General features: G+C 36.0%; 2 protein-coding genes and 2 non-coding genes across 5 annotated transcripts; 1 reads left to right on the top strand and 3 right to left on the bottom strand.

The window, feature by feature from the left end:
• Window positions 1-2,865: 2,865 nt before the first annotated feature.
• Window positions 2,866-2,955, bottom strand: trnar-ucu (transfer RNA arginine (anticodon UCU)). The gene is given in 2 exon segments: window positions 2,866-2,901; window positions 2,919-2,955. It is a non-coding gene; the product is annotated as a tRNA-Arg (tRNA).
• Window positions 2,956-3,221: 266 nt separating this feature from the next.
• Window positions 3,222-3,295, bottom strand: trnat-agu (transfer RNA threonine (anticodon AGU)). Its single transcript has one exon. It is a non-coding gene; the product is annotated as a tRNA-Thr (tRNA).
• Window positions 3,296-6,188: 2,893 nt separating this feature from the next.
• Window positions 6,189-10,020, top strand: rab34a (RAB34, member RAS oncogene family a). 2 transcript variants are annotated; one of them, XM_016576516.1, is made up of 11 exons: window positions 6,189-6,494; window positions 7,042-7,105; window positions 7,226-7,317; window positions 7,426-7,494; window positions 7,626-7,727; window positions 7,817-7,881; window positions 8,165-8,216; window positions 8,307-8,388; window positions 8,518-8,608; window positions 8,756-8,863; window positions 9,946-10,020. In XM_016576516.1, exons 2-11 carry the CDS (start codon window positions 7,052-7,054, stop codon window positions 10,011-10,013), a joined length of 783 nt encoding a protein of 260 aa, XP_016432002.1. In that variant the 5' UTR covers window positions 6,189-6,494; window positions 7,042-7,051; the 3' UTR covers window positions 10,014-10,020. The 2 variants fall into 2 exon arrangements, with proteins under 2 accessions (XP_016432002.1, XP_016432010.1); XM_016576524.1 differs by having other exon boundaries at window positions 6,190-6,494; window positions 7,429-7,494.
• Window positions 10,021-10,955: 935 nt separating this feature from the next.
• On the bottom strand, window positions 10,956-12,841 carry LOC107758728 (adenine phosphoribosyltransferase-like). Its single transcript, XM_016576534.1, has 5 exons — window positions 12,555-12,841; window positions 12,295-12,388; window positions 11,887-12,033; window positions 11,509-11,604; window positions 10,956-11,177 (listed from the first exon to the last, which is right to left on the bottom strand). Exons 1-5 carry the CDS (start codon window positions 12,675-12,677, stop codon window positions 11,035-11,037), a joined length of 603 nt encoding a protein of 200 aa, XP_016432020.1. The 5' UTR covers window positions 12,678-12,841; the 3' UTR covers window positions 10,956-11,034.
• Between the last annotated feature and the right edge of the window lie 2,099 nt (window positions 12,842-14,940).

Raw genomic sequence — 14,940 nt, 5'->3', positions numbered from 1 at the left:
TGGGTTGAATCACAGATTCTTTTCAACTCCACATAATACAGGTAAAACCAGTAACTGTGACCAGTGGACTAAAGTTTAGACTGCCTCTCCACCACCTGACTATTATGGTGTCAACTTCATTCTCAGTAAGAAGATTGATCAGTGGTGATTTGATGGCCTACAACTGAGACATATTTAAAGTATGTTTTTGGTGACCTAATGACTTTTTGGCCTGATTAGACCTTAGCTAGATGAGAGGTTTAAATTTCAGAAACACATAAAGGACCCTTGTTTGCAAAATGTTTCTTGTTTCTTTTACTTAATCTTTTAATTAATAATAATTTAATATTATTTCATTTTAATTTTGTTTGATGAAATTTTAAAGTGATAGTGTTTTTTTATTTGAAGAAATAATTGACTCCAAAATTTAACTTCTTTTAACATCTTTGTAAACTGGTATGACTGACTGAAAAGGAGATATTTGTAGCAAAAGTCCAAAAAGTAGCAAAAAAAAAAAATCAATTCCTTTAAATAAAATAATTATTTTTGACACATTTCACAGCTGTTCACACTTTTCATGCTGACAAAGTTTCGTGTTATTTTAGTATCATTTATATCCTATTATAGGTTTTGTTTATATTTTTAATTATTTTCATATTTTCTGTTTTCATTTTAGATAAAGTTTTAGTCATTTTATTTTGTTTTGTTTTGTCTTTTTTATTAATTTTTTTATTTGTCTATAGTTTTTTTATTATTTAATTGCAAGTAATTATTTTTTTAATGGTTTTCGTTAGCTAGTCAGCTTTTAGTTAGTCGTGGTTTTAGATTTTTTCAATTCAATATATATTTTGAAACAATCCAAAAGCACTTCATAAAGGTACTGTAATAGTATCAGAACAGTGGAAAAGTAGTAGTAGTAGAACAGTAGTAGCAACAGTGACAGTAGCTACAGATATTAATAGCTATTTGAAAAAGAATCAGCAACGCCTGTGAGAATAAGTTTCGACAGTGCCCTTTCGGCTCATATTGTTCTCTTTAATTCTCTTTAAAAAAAAAAAATACAGTTCCGGTGAGTGTGAACATTGAACATTCCTGATCACTGACTGTCACATTCTAAGACAAGAAACATTTCAAACATGGATTACACTGTAGTTTATGGGATGAACCAAATATGCAACCAAGCTGGTTCTAGAAAAGTAAAAGCAGTGTTTCAGAGCAGTGAAGACAGCAATAAAATATGTTACAGCCTAAGATTCTTTTTGTTTATAAAGTTCATAATTTTGCTGTATTATATGACTCATATTTTCAAAAAAGTATCCATGTCATACAAATAACTCAGGCTGAGCACCACTGACCAGAATGATTGCATGGAGGAGGACTACAAAATACATTGACTGATGTGAAGCAGCCTTAGAGGTTTATGCTGTCATGCAAATTACTGGTTAGTTTCTCTGAGAATTTCTGTAGTATCAGCCCTGAGCAGTTTCTCAGTTCTCACGCTTCAGTGAGAATCAAACAGATTTACAAAATTCAAAGACATACAAGTTTGCTACACAGACTGTGGTTAATCTGAATGAATTCGACTGAATTAACACCAATCAAATGTAATATCTTTAATAAACCTTTCAACTGGAGAGTATTCATCATACTAACACTTGTTTATAACATAAAGTATAAATCTGAATAAATGTGCATGTAGTGATGTAGCATATTAATTCATAAACATATGAAAGTGGCAATAACCAGAACAATGAGACTGTGGTTTAACAGAATAAGAAGTTGTTTGAAAGGTGAAAAGTTCACAAAATGACCTTTTCAAATTTGTTGAAGCCTGACACATTAAAGTGCATTTTTATGTGTGTACAGTCTTGACATTTAAATATTAAATTATTATTTAAATATCTCAGCTTCAGGCTGCCAGAATATTAGAAACTGCAAATGTAAGTGACTGATTAATGAAATAGTTGCATATAAGCAATACAACATTATGTAAAATAATAATAATTGTTTTGAAGAAATAATGATCTATTACATAGAAAAAGGAATTACTTATGAACCTGTATGTTAACTGAATATGAACTGCATGTCCTATTTTTTGCAGAGTCATCATGATTGATAGTCCATTGCAACACATACTCCTACATGATATTTCATAACACAGAGATATCAAATTTCATGTGATCTTAAGAAGGAACTAAGTGGTTACTGAGAATATTTCAAACATATTTTTCAATAACTGAGCAGGTATTGTAGATGTAATAACAAGCGACTGGCATTTCCTCAAGTTCCGAAGCACTGATTACTCAACATCCTTCATTCAGCTCAAGCTAACCTTGAGACTTGTTAAAAGACTAAGGTTTGGAACACCTACGCATAAAGACTGCTCTATACACCAAGACAAAGAATCAAAGAATTACATAGGAGAGATTTGACCTTCACTGATTGTTCATTTGATTGTTCAGATGTGTGTACAATAAAGAGAATAAAGAGAGAGAAAGGACAATCTGATGTTATTTCACCACACTGTAACTGATTTGGTCTTGAAGAGCTCCTACCATGACGGGTCATTTTAGGATGTTTTTTTTTTTCTGTGGTTGTGTGCTGCCCTCTTGTGGCTGTTGGGGGGAAATTCAATGGAATCAATGAAATTCATTTTTTACCACGACACAAGATTACAGAATGATATTGAGGAGGTTAAACAATTGTGAATGGTTTTTGTTAATCTTTTAGAATGTGTGAAAAGTTTTTGCATTTCACTTAAACTCATTGGACTGTTCTTGAAGGTGCACTTACTTAAGTGCACATGTTGAAATAAGATGGGTTGAAAGTGTATATTGCCCGTGGGAAACACTGTATAGTTCAGGGTTAACGTAATTCTAAAAGATGCGACTCTGGTGGGACTCGAACCCACAACCTTTGAATTGCCTCCTTCATTAATCTAGAAGTCCAATGCGCTATCCATTGCGGCACAGAGCCCGCCGACACAGTTGCCTGGAACTCGTAATAGCTTTTGGCGTCTAAAAGGAAAAACAGGCCCTTTCTGTACAAATGAAGCCCGGTTAAAAATGCGGAGGTACTGTCACTTCTGTCTGTCCTGTCCAAGAACGAGCCCAGCAGACCACAGTCAGAGGGGAACACTGAACCCCCAGAAGATCTTTAGCCTACGTCTGTCGAAATGGATTGCAACACGTGGCTGACGTTTTTCGATTGTTGTTCATTCCTAGAAAAGCACACATTACATAAGGCACCGCTGGAATTCAAACCCAGGATCTCCTTTTTACTAGACAGGCGCTTTAACCAACTAAGCCACGGCGCCGACCTACGCGAGTATTCGCGGGGGAACCCCTTAAAGAAAAAGAGCTTGAGAACAGTTTGTTTGCGAACTGACTGGGGATACAATCTCAGAGCTTGAACCTGGACATTGCAGAAGAGAATGACAATAGAAGAAATCGCATCCCTCGATTGCTCTTTCCCTTTTCACCTTTATTGTAATCACATGGGCTGCGTGCTGCCTCTATTCTATAAATTAAAATATATATGTATAATCAGTGTTGGGGGTAACGCATTACAAGTAACGCGAGTTACGTAATCAGATTACTTTTTTCAAGTAACTAGTAAAGTAACGCATTACTTTTTAATTTATGTCTTTAAAGTGTTTTGTTAGTTTGGTGTGTTTCCTCGTTTTGATGTCGCCACGTCTCAGTGCTTTTATGAAGAGAGCGCATCTGCGCACCTTTCGGACAGCGCATCAAGAACCGGGTTGATCGGGTGCTCGGTACCACCGGTAATGTTTTCATTTTTTTAGTACCGACTTGGTACCGAAGTACCGGGTCTTTTGACAACACTACTCTCTACTGTTGACAATCAATGCAATGAGTGAGGAAGACCACACAGACACAACAGATGTTCCCTTTCAGTCAGTCACATTCGACGTTACGTCAGTCGTGACTGACGAATTGGGCGTCCAGACTTGTGGAATCTCCACTTGTGGTCCCTGGACGGGACTCGGAGGTTCTAGGTGGGCTACCTCCAGTGGTAGTAAACACCATCATCCCAATTCGTCAGTCACGACTGACGTAACGTCTCCGTTCCCTCCTTCAGGGAACGAGGGTTACACAAGTAACTGAGACGTTTTCTGCCAATAGTACTTTTTAAACATTGACCAGTTTAGACCATTACTAGCAGGCTACAAGCAAACAAACACTTATTACAAAAAGGGACATAAACCCAGGGAGAAGGATGGCAGGATGGATGGATGGATGGAATGGAGTCTGCGTTGCAGTGGTACCCCGCCATCAATGTGCTTACTCTTTCACATTGACATTAGTTCATGGATTGGTTCAGATCATACTTCTGCCCAGAGTGGTGAAACATGGTGACTTCCACTCCTGGAAGTGGAGGAACATCTGTCTCTGGTGCATTCTGCACTGGAGGAAACTGGGTTGTGACATGGTGAGTGAGGACAGCTTCTCACTGCTTGGTTCATTCATGAAAGGTGTGCAGAGCCAGTACGTTTTGCAATGGGACAATATCTACATTAACGTGTGGAGAAGATGCAACAATCTTAGCAGAGATTCACAAAAAGACAATACAAAAGATTTACAGAGCTTTGACATATCAAATGTGCAACAACACATCAGCAGCACTTTTCACAAAATGCATTCTTATGAGCCCATTAGAGGTTTAAAAGTTAGATTATAGCCTACCATAGGAACATAAAGTTCTATATTTATAGAATAAAAGCATAATAAAAATAGAAATAGTACTACAATACGGTAATATAAACTACTCTAACTCACACTTTCAAACGTGTAGATTTTAAGTAAAGATTGAAAGTGTTGTCGGCAGCTTATGTTATCGGCAGCTTATGTTATCGTCAGGGTGAAAAATGTCACCCCTGAAGCACTTTATTACCTGAATATAAACCTCCTTGTCAGCCTTGTTCATGCTTTGAGGAAAACTCCTGACAATGTCTTCTGTGATACTTGCCTACTCTAGTGTGTTGTGTGAAAGCTTACTATTAAGCAAACTATCTGCAGAACAGTGGAGAAGAACTGATGACGTCTCAATATGGCGCCCTCTGGTGTCTTAGAAGAAACAACACGCTTTACTGCACAGCCTTTTTTTTCTGAGCACTTTTTTGCGCTTTTTTTTTTACGAATATAGACATACATACAAAACAAATACAAGTAAACACAGATAGGTATTGCCAGGGTAACAAACAAACCAACCAAACAAAAATAAATAAATGAACACCTTACAAACACACAAAAAGGAAGAATACATAAATACAGTTTTCATAGATAGAACTTTGACAGAACTTTGGATAGTTGCCATATACTTGTCTAAATCAACTTTGAACAATGAAAAGAGAGGTTAAGAGCTAGTTATGAACATGTAGTATATAAACCTACTGTAGTATGGTGCTAAGATTAAATCAGTTATAAAAGCTATTTTCTGTTGTTATTTTTTTAACTAATGATGAATTAAGGATTACACTCAGAACAAAGTATGACAAACATGCCATCTAGATTTTTTTTAATGTTTTTTGAAAGAAGTCTCTTATGCTCACCAAGGCTGCCTTTGTTTATTTTTTATAGGCCTACAGTAAAAACTGTAACATTATTAAGTATTATTAGGCCTACAATTTAAAAGAAATATTCTCTATTTTAATATAGCCTATTTTTAAATAGAATTTTCATCAGCCATTACTCCACTCTTCAGTGTCATCATTCAGATATCATTCTAATATGCTGATTTGCTGCCCAATAAACATTTCATATCATTATCATTGTTGAAAACAGTTAATATTTCTGTGGAGACATTTTTTTGGTTCAGGAGACTTTGTCAAATAGAGATCAAAAAATAGCATTTCATTGAAATATAACTTTAATATAAATGTCTTTACCGTCACGTGCATCCTTTCGGAATAAACGTATTAGCCTAATTCATTTCTTATATTTATGTAATAATATAATAATATAATAATAATAATAATAAATGTACGCAGCCCATATTGAGAACAATTTTTCTAAACTCATTTCGAAACACAATATGCTATATATATTCATGACATAAAAATCAATTTTCTTGCTAATCTGCAGCGTTTGCGAGCTTTAGGCCTACCAACAAACCCGGGCATAACATCAGTAATACCACAGTATTAAAAGATAAGTACTGTAACAAGCGTATTATATCTGCTGTGAACAGTCAAAACGCTGGGGGCTGTAGGGGGCGTTTACTATCCCTCTTTCCTGGTTTTGGTCGGGAGAGACGGGGGGGATTGGACTGGAGACGAATCCATCTGTATGCAGCTCACAGCGCTTCCGTCGGTCGTTGTATCCTGCCGTTTTCTTCAGAAACTTGGAAACTGTACGCGATGGATGAATGCTAAAAGCGCCTCATACCCCCTCCTTTTTTTGCTTTTCCTTTATATTTTCCTTTCCTTAAAGGCGTTTCAAACGTCTTTGTCTCAGGAAACTAGCGCTTTACATTTACAGAAACAACGTCTTTAGGTAAGAAGCACACGTTTGTTTGTAGCAACAGAGTTACTGTGTTACGAAGCACGGATTGAGATCGACTAGAAAGGATGGACTGTCGTTTGTTCTTAAAATGTGCTGTTGAAATGTTTATGTACGTCATACTAGTCATAAAACTACTATATTAATACTTATATTGTTAATGTAATCATACACGTGTATAAGACGCACACATTGCACCAAAAGTAGATAAAAAGAGGCATCACAAAAAGGTTTAGCCACAAATTAGGGGTTTTTCTTTGTTCTCAGATTTACTTTGGGATTAGCAGATACAGATTAGTGAGTCATCACCCATGCCGCTCTAATGACCAAGTAGGCAACTATTTAAACTAACCCGTTCCTACATGTTCATGACTGTTGCATTAACACACAAGTAACATGCTAAACTGAAAGATAGGTCATTATTTTATTCCTGCAAGTCTCTAGCTAGAGCCTCATCCTGACCAGCCATTACTCATTCCTTCCTGGTGGGCCATGTTACAAATGCCAAGCTGTGATTCATAACTTTGTGTTTTTCCTGTAGAAGCATCATCATGAGCGTACTGCCCCCTGTACGGAAAGACCGCATAATCGGCCAGCTTCCTAAGGTACATGTTTTACACACAATGCACTGATGCTCAAGGTATTGTTTGTTCCGAAACCCATCCAAACCAAACCATCTGAAATCCATTTCCTCAACTGAGTGTTAATATTCACTCCTGTCGTAGTGCTTCAACAAAGGTGCTGCTTTGAACACAGAGGATGAATTCAAAAGCAAGGTGAAGACGGCCTGTCAGCAGCAGAGGACAGGAACTGTGGGGTGAGATGTTAGCTTTTGATGAATCAGTGGTTTCGGGAGATTTTCAGAACTGTTTGGATGGATTATCCAGCATTGTTTTATCCAGTGCCTTTTCTCGTTTTTGTCCAGTAGGTTTAAGATCTCCAAGGTCATTGTAGTGGGTGATCTGGCGGTGGGGAAAACCTGTCTGATTAATAGGTGAGCAAATCTGCAAAGTTAACCGGTTCATGTTTAATAGCTGTATCAAAGAATTCAGCTTGCTTTTTAGTTATTGTTTGGCTTAATATAATAATTTATTCTGTTGAAACTTTTTTTGTTTTTGTTTTTAGATTTTGTAAAGATGTCTTTGACAAAAATTACAAGGCCACCATTGGTGTGGACTTTGAAATGGAGAGGTTTGAAGTTCTTGGGGTCCCTTTCAGTTTACAGCTGTAAGTGAATTCTATGACAGTTCAACTATCTATAATAAACGAGTCATTTCTATAGTTATTTCAAATAAGTTTTTGTTTAAATTTTTCAGGTGGGACACTGCAGGACAGGAGAGATTTAAATGCATTGCCTCTACATACTACAGAGGAGCTCAAGGTATATGACTCAGCAGAAAATAATATTAAATAATGCAAATAAATATATAGTTTTTAGTATATTGTACAAGTTGTGTCTAACAATAGTTAATTTCAATATACTATAATGTGTAAAATCTGGTGATAGTAATAAAAGTATAATTATTGAGTAATTAGATCATTAAATGTAATGTTTTTTAATTATTATTTAAAAAATATATTATTTTTTAAAAGTACATATTTTTACCTTTTTTTTTTTTTTACCTTTGAGGTATTCATATTCTTTTCCCATTCCTGTTTTACAGCCGTAATCATTGTGTTTGATTTGACTGATGTGGCTTCACTGGAGCATACAAGGTAAATGACACCATCATTATAATTCTGCCCTCTGGGTTAACAAATACACAGCATGCTTCACACATTGAAATGTATCGTCCTCTTCTAAAGGCAATGGCTAGAGGACGCAATGAAAGAGAATGATCCTACCAGTGTATTACTCTTCTTGGTTGGCACAAAGAAAGATCTGAGTGTGAGTGACCATTTTTATTATTTTTAATTGACATTATACTTACAATCATGGCCATGCATAATCCAGTACAATCTCCTTCCATATACTTTACATATTTATATATGTCCTACCAATGTGTCTTTCCTCCAGTCTCCTGCACAGTATACACTAATTGAGCAGGACGCCATTAAACTGGCAGATCAGATGAAAGCAGAGTACTGGGCTGTGTCCGCCTTGTCTGGTGAGTTGCTGACTAGAGAGATTGCTATAGTGTATGGGATTTGTAGCAATTTTGTGTAATGTATTACAAAGTCACAAAGTATTTTGTAAGCCCTAGATAGAAGTTGCTACTGTTTATGTTGTTTAAGGACTCTTTTTGTCACTGTAGGGGAGAATGTGAGAGAGTTTTTCTTCAGAGTGGCATCTTTAACATTTGAGACCAATGTACTGGCAGAACTGGAGAAAAGTGGATCTAGACGTATTGGGGAAGTTGTTCGTAAGTACATTAAAGATCACCCAAAAATGAAAGTTTGCTAAAAAAAAAAAAAATGTACTCCAAGATGTAGATGAGTTCTGGGGACAGATTTGGAGAAATTTAGCATTACATCACTTGCTCACCAATGGATCCTCTGCAGTGAATGGGTGCCGTCAGAATGAGAGTATAAACAGCTGATAAAAACATCACATATAAACAGCATGACTCCAGTCTATCAATTAATGTCTTGTAAATGGAAAGCTGTGTGTCTGTAAGAAACAAATCCATCATTAAGGCATTTTAACTTGAAACCAAAATGTCAATCCATAATTTACAACAATGCGCCCTCTAGTGAAAATGTTCATCCCCTGTTGTCCTCCCACATCACCACTTTTAGACTTTTAGACTGTTTTTCATGTAAATGGTGCTTGTTCTGTGCATATTTCTTAACTTTTTTTTTGCTGGAGAAAGCCATATTACGGATGGAGGACTTATAGATAGAGGATTTGTATTTTAGTCAAAAGCTAAAAATGTCTTAATGATGGATTTGTTTCTTACGAACACACAGCTTTTCACTTCACAATACATGAATTAGTAAACTAGAGTAGTGTGGGTTACTTGAGGATTATTGTGATGTTTTTATCAGCTGTTTGAACTCTCATTCCGACGGCACCCATTCACTGCAGAGGATCCATCGGTGAGTAACTAATGTAATGCTAAATTTCTCCAAATCTGTTCCAATAATAAAAAACAAACTCATCTTGGATGGCCTGAGGGTGAATATATTTTCAGCCAGATTTCATTTTTGAGTGAACTATTCCTTCAACAACATTATTTAATCCACTGGAATTTTATTGCATCGTGAAAAGAAGGTAATTATATTATTATTTCCCCTGCCTGAGTGACCTGAATTCATTAATAGAGAAAAGTCATTTCAGAGTTAGAAGTTATTACATATAAAAGATCATGAAGCAGTGATTTTCTATAGAATAAGATGCACTGATCGAGTGAAAAATTTAAGGGGGTCTGAATACTTTCCGTACCCACTGTATATATGATCATGTTTTCTTTGAATTTAAATGAAACTTTTTTTCTCCACACAGAAATCAACAGCAACTCAAATAACCTGTATGCAACTTCCAAGAAGAAACAGACCAACTGTTGTCAGTAAAGACTGGCCATGTAAAAATGCAATCATTTGCACCAACATATAATGGTACCAAAGCAAAACATACACACAAATGTACATGCACGTACATAGGGAGAATCTACTAGATAAGAAAAGTAGGATGGACAATATTCCAACTATGTGACTGTACAGAGAGCAGTGTGGTTTGTTATTCATAGGGTGTAACTGAATATCTGCTGGATGAAAGCAAACATTCCTTTGTTAGAAAACTTGAGGTTTGCATTTTTGTGGTAAAGCCGTATTCTGTTTTCCCAAGAGTTCTATGCACAATCATTATCAGTGATTATTACATTGTGTTAATTAAAAATACATTTTATTTCACATTATGCTTAGTTTACATTCAGTAGTGATTTTTTAAAGGTACACAGGAGGATCATGCATGAGTTGCACAAAAAGCAATAAACAGTGATAAATATATTTTTCTATATCAAAAGTCCTGTTTATTAAAAGGGTCATCTTCCTTGAAGTGATATAGATTTTTTTTATATATAGGTTCAAATTCTTGCTGTAAAGATTTTAAAAGTATTAGGGCTTATATACTTGGTTTTCTGTGATTGACATTTTTATTCTAAATAAAATGTTTTTCCTTAAATTAGCCATTTGTTTAATTATTTTAAAACCTCTCACGATAAATAAAATAGGTATTTTTCCCAAATGTGTTAATATATAATAGTAACACTGTTATTTTGATTAAATACTGATTTTAATACTGTTAATATTTTGATTAAATCTCTTTCATTTACATGAAATTCAGCATTATTGATTATTTGAGCATTTTCAAGTTAGTAATAAGTTAGAAATCTGAGCTACAACCTGATAGTGACCTCTAATGGTATTTTAGTGTAACAACAACAACAGACGTATTTATGACCAATATGACAAATGCATAAAACATGACAAATGTACTGCATCAAATTCATTCAAGCTTAGAGAGATTAGTCCTCACAATATCCATACCTCCACAAATTTCACATGAATATTTTATTCCCTGATTTCTTCATATTTAACCACTAAAGTTCTTAAAAGACTCCAGGTATTGACTGTCTATCTGAGATTGCAGCTCGTTTGGAATGCAGTGAGAATATTTATAGTTTTCCTTTAGCCACGTTCCTCCCTCACTGTTTTCAATGGCCACAGCGGCAATGCCTACAAAGAATAGAGAAATAATAGCACTAATTTTACCATCTTAATCAAGTCTACTGATAATTAATAAGTGAACAAGAGCTATTACACTCTCTCACAGAAAGAAGCTGTCCAAAACCCTTGTTTTGTATCTTGCAGCAACAAATATAACAAGAATTTCAATAAACTCTCACCAGTCATACTTCAGTTACATTATTTATTTTAATAGTTCCCTAAAGGCAGAATCAATATCAAAGAAAGATATAAAGGTTTCGGGTGGAGAGGGGCAGTGGATAAGTTCAAAATCTCTCAAAACATTTCTTTGCTTTTATTATATTAGCTGTTTTATGCTTACCTACAACAGTAGCTCCTTGATTCTCCACCAGTTTGATAGCTGCTCTCATAGTTCCTCCAGTCTCAATCCACTGGTCTACTATAAGAACCCGCAGACCTGAAGTACATCATAACATACCTATAATTTCCCATTTTGTGTTACTAAGAAGTAGATGTGCTATTAAAACATTTGAATACACATGGCTCTGCAGTCATACAGTGGGATTATGTAGTAAAATAGGACATCTGAGCTGATTGAAAATGTATAAATCACTGCAAACTTTACAAGTAAAAATTAATTTGATTGAGGTGTCTTTTAACTTTCAACTTGTCCTTTTCCATTTCAGTATAGCCCTCAACAACATTATCAACCATTATAGTGACAGTAATACATCAGTACCTGGCTTTAACACGTCAACGCGCACTTCCATCAGTTTCTCTCGTCCAGAGTAGTCGCTGTAGTCTTGAGTGCGAGTTTGAACACATAAGTGTCCTGCTTTTCGAATGGCCAAAAATCCCTTTCCTAAAGTTATGGCCACAGCTGACCCTGAAATTGCAGGAGAAAGTAAAAAATAAAATCCACAATGCATACAATCCATTTTTCACATGGAATAGACAATATCATTTAAGTTTATACATTTCATTGAGTCAGGCTTTAGAGATAGTCCCTAAGTTAATATCCCACTCTATATTTAGCCTGTTTGCAGAGGTGTTATATATACTGCAACATGTGAACTGAGCTAAAAAATACTCTCTTGAGTTCAGACTGTCTTGCTCCACACCAGCTACAAAAGAGAAAGTTTTATACCGAGGATGAAGCCCATGGCATCTATTCCAGCCACCAGGTCAATGGTCTCATTCTGGAATGGTTTGAGAAGATCTTTTACGCAATCTGACAGTGCCTGGATCAGTCAAGGGTGACAGAAAACAGTGAGCAGAGACTATAAACTAGAAAACCCATGGCAGTCAAACACATTCTAACACAGTCTCTATTATTCAGACATGGTAGACAGGTTATTTAAAAACGTACTGGGTCAAGTTTGACTTGCAACAAGAGCGATTGTTTACCTGAGAATTGCAATAGAGCCTTGATGGATCAAGCCATGCAAACTTTGGACCCTTTGTGTTTGGTGCCATAAGAGACAAGTACCAGCCCTCTTCTCTCTTTTGGGGAACTGCTAAAACATCCATTCTGGAAAGACCGTTAGACTTCTAAAAACTCACCCCGGTAACGGCGTGTATTTGGTGTCAAGTTCATGTAGTGTAAAGTGGGCGTTTTCATGTCTCTCCCAGAGTAATCGCTTAACCATAAGCCACAAGCCAGAGCTCTGGAGACTGTTTGCGTTTACTCAGTTACTGTGTCACTGTTAAACACAAGCATTTTTTTGTGTTCCCCCTCCCCCGCCCTTTTAAAGGGATATCCTAATGCGAACAAAACTGTAAATGTTATTCATTTTGATAATGACAAAATAACAACGCACGTATAGCCTACTCCGTTATATTTGTATGAACTGAAGTAGCCTAGTTCCAGGGATGACAAAAAGATTCTAAAAAGTTTTTCTCGATTCTAAAAACTTTTATGTTCGATTGTCTACACCACTCGTCAGGTTTGAGATAGCGAGTCAAATCAAAGAAGGGGGCTGAGCTGTCTTTGGCAGCAACTATGTTCTGCGAGATGTTTTTTAGAAAGACAGACAGACAGACAGAAAGAAAGAAAGAAAGGGCCCATAATGTCGGGTCAAGATATGTTTTAATAAATGCTCAGTAACGTTACGTTGCGCTACAGTGTGACTGACTCCTAGGACTAACCGGGGCTACATGATATCTATCCGCACTATCGTGGCGTGTCCCGAACCGGAGTGCCACATGAAGAAGAAATAATATCCCTCCGCGATATCCGCCGAGGCGCTGAAGTGACGCTGACAGCTGTCACTCCGTTTTTTACGCAGTGATCAAGCACAGGAGACAAGTAGAAATATGAGAGATTCAGAAAGAGTGAGGATTGCCTATAATACGTATTGTGTGCAGGTTTAAGATTCATCCTGATTCTTAACAAAAAATACATCTAACAGTCTTTTTTTTCAGAGCAAAGACGTGAAGTCAGTCATGAAATGTGTAGCAGTGAAGATAAGTAGCCTACTGTCCATTTGTGTGGGATAAGTGGCTTGCAAATAATCACAGTGAGCTAATTACAAAATTAGTCTATATACTGTAAAGGAGTGTAGGCCTACTGTAATGTGTATCCTTTATTTTGGGAGACATTCCATAGACGTAATGTTTTTTAAATTGTATTTTATATCCCCTTACCCTAACCCTACACATCACAGAAAACTTTCTGCTATTTTAGATTTTATAAACACTTCGTTCTATATGATTTATACGTTGTTCCATAATGGGGACAAAAAAAAGTTCCCATTATGTCAAAATTTACTGGTTTTACCATACTTGTGCATGGGGACATTTGGTCCACATAATGTATAGGGAATTGTAGGTAACACACACACACACACAAACCTAAATTTGTTTAAGTGGGGCCAAAATAAAGTCTTGTTATAATGTCATTGCATTTTTTCAAACATTTTGAATTTACCTGCGATAAAGAATACCAAGAGAACTTAAACATGCTGTAAGAACTTCTTATAGAAATCACGTAGGCCTACGTATATTGGAATACTTTGGAAGATTTTGGAAGAATTCACTCTGATGTTTTATCTGTATAGCCTACCGTGAAAATGAATTTCGATTAAAAAATAGCTATAGCCTATAACAATATACGGTCGTCAATACAAATAAGGTTAAGAAAGCTTCTACAAACCTTTAAGATGGAAGCATATGAATAGATATTTTATAATTACTGAATGAACGGCAGTAACTATACCATGGAAAATATATAGGGAACCCGATACAAAAAAAAAAAGCCTAAGCAGACGACTATAAGCGTCTTTATGTGCAAGGTGCCATGAGCCCGTTTCCACTGAATTGCGCCTCATTATGCAGGACTCGCCTATGCATCCATCCACAAAAGATCGAAATTATGATGCCATGGACCATTTTATTATTGAATCTTTTGGTCCTTTAGCCTGCGTTTTATTTTCTGCAGAGATTTCTCATAGTGACCTCTTGATTGAGCAGCTAATTTATTTCATTGTTTAGTAGTATAATACGGAAACAGGGTTCCTTTTTGACTCATATCCGAAAATCATGTGAAATTTAGGACAATGGATTCCTCTGTACATCAGATATGAGCAGTCATGCAACGTTTTATGTTTTCATACCTCAGGCTGTAGTATTTCAGATTTATGTTCCAAGAACTGATGTGCTATTGTAGATTAGAAAAATTTTAAAGAAAGGGCAGTGTTTCTAAATCCTGGCAAAAGTTTTTAATGAGTAGCCTATTAAATTAATACTACATCGGATTGATTTTCCAACAATGTCACATGTTGCCTCTGGTGAT

Source organism: Sinocyclocheilus rhinocerous, unplaced genomic scaffold, assembly GCF_001515625.1.
Source record: "Sinocyclocheilus rhinocerous isolate Xijiao unplaced genomic scaffold, SAMN03320098_v1.1 scaffold1393, whole genome shotgun sequence".
In the NCBI taxonomy this organism is placed as follows: Eukaryota; Metazoa; Chordata; class Actinopteri; order Cypriniformes; family Cyprinidae; genus Sinocyclocheilus; species Sinocyclocheilus rhinocerous.
Note: the sequence above shows the minus strand (reverse complement) of the source record. Positions and strands in the feature narration are given on the sequence as shown.

Bases quoted from the DNA above. Each gene is read 5' to 3' on its own strand.
- rab34a (XM_016576516.1), top strand. From the start codon at position 7,052: ATGAGCGTACTGCCCCCTGTACGGAAAGACCGCATAATCGGCCAGCTT. The intron at 7,106-7,225 runs GTACATGTTTTA...CTCCTGTCGTAG, and splicing joins TAATCGGCCAGCTTCCTAAG to TGCTTCAACAAAGGTGCTGC. The intron at 8,864-9,945 runs GTAAGTACATTA...TTCTCCACACAG, and splicing joins ACGTATTGGGGAAGTTGTTC to AAATCAACAGCAACTCAAAT.
- LOC107758728 (XM_016576534.1), bottom strand. From the start codon at position 12,677: ATGGATGTTTTAGCAGTTCCCCAAAAGAGAGAAGAGGGCTGGTACTTG. The intron at 12,034-12,294 runs GTATAAAACTTT...CTGCAATTTCAG, and splicing joins TGCCATGGGCTTCATCCTCG to GGTCAGCTGTGGCCATAACT. The intron at 11,178-11,508 runs GTAAGCATAAAA...TATTCTTTGTAG, and splicing joins TCAAGGAGCTACTGTTGTAG to GCATTGCCGCTGTGGCCATT.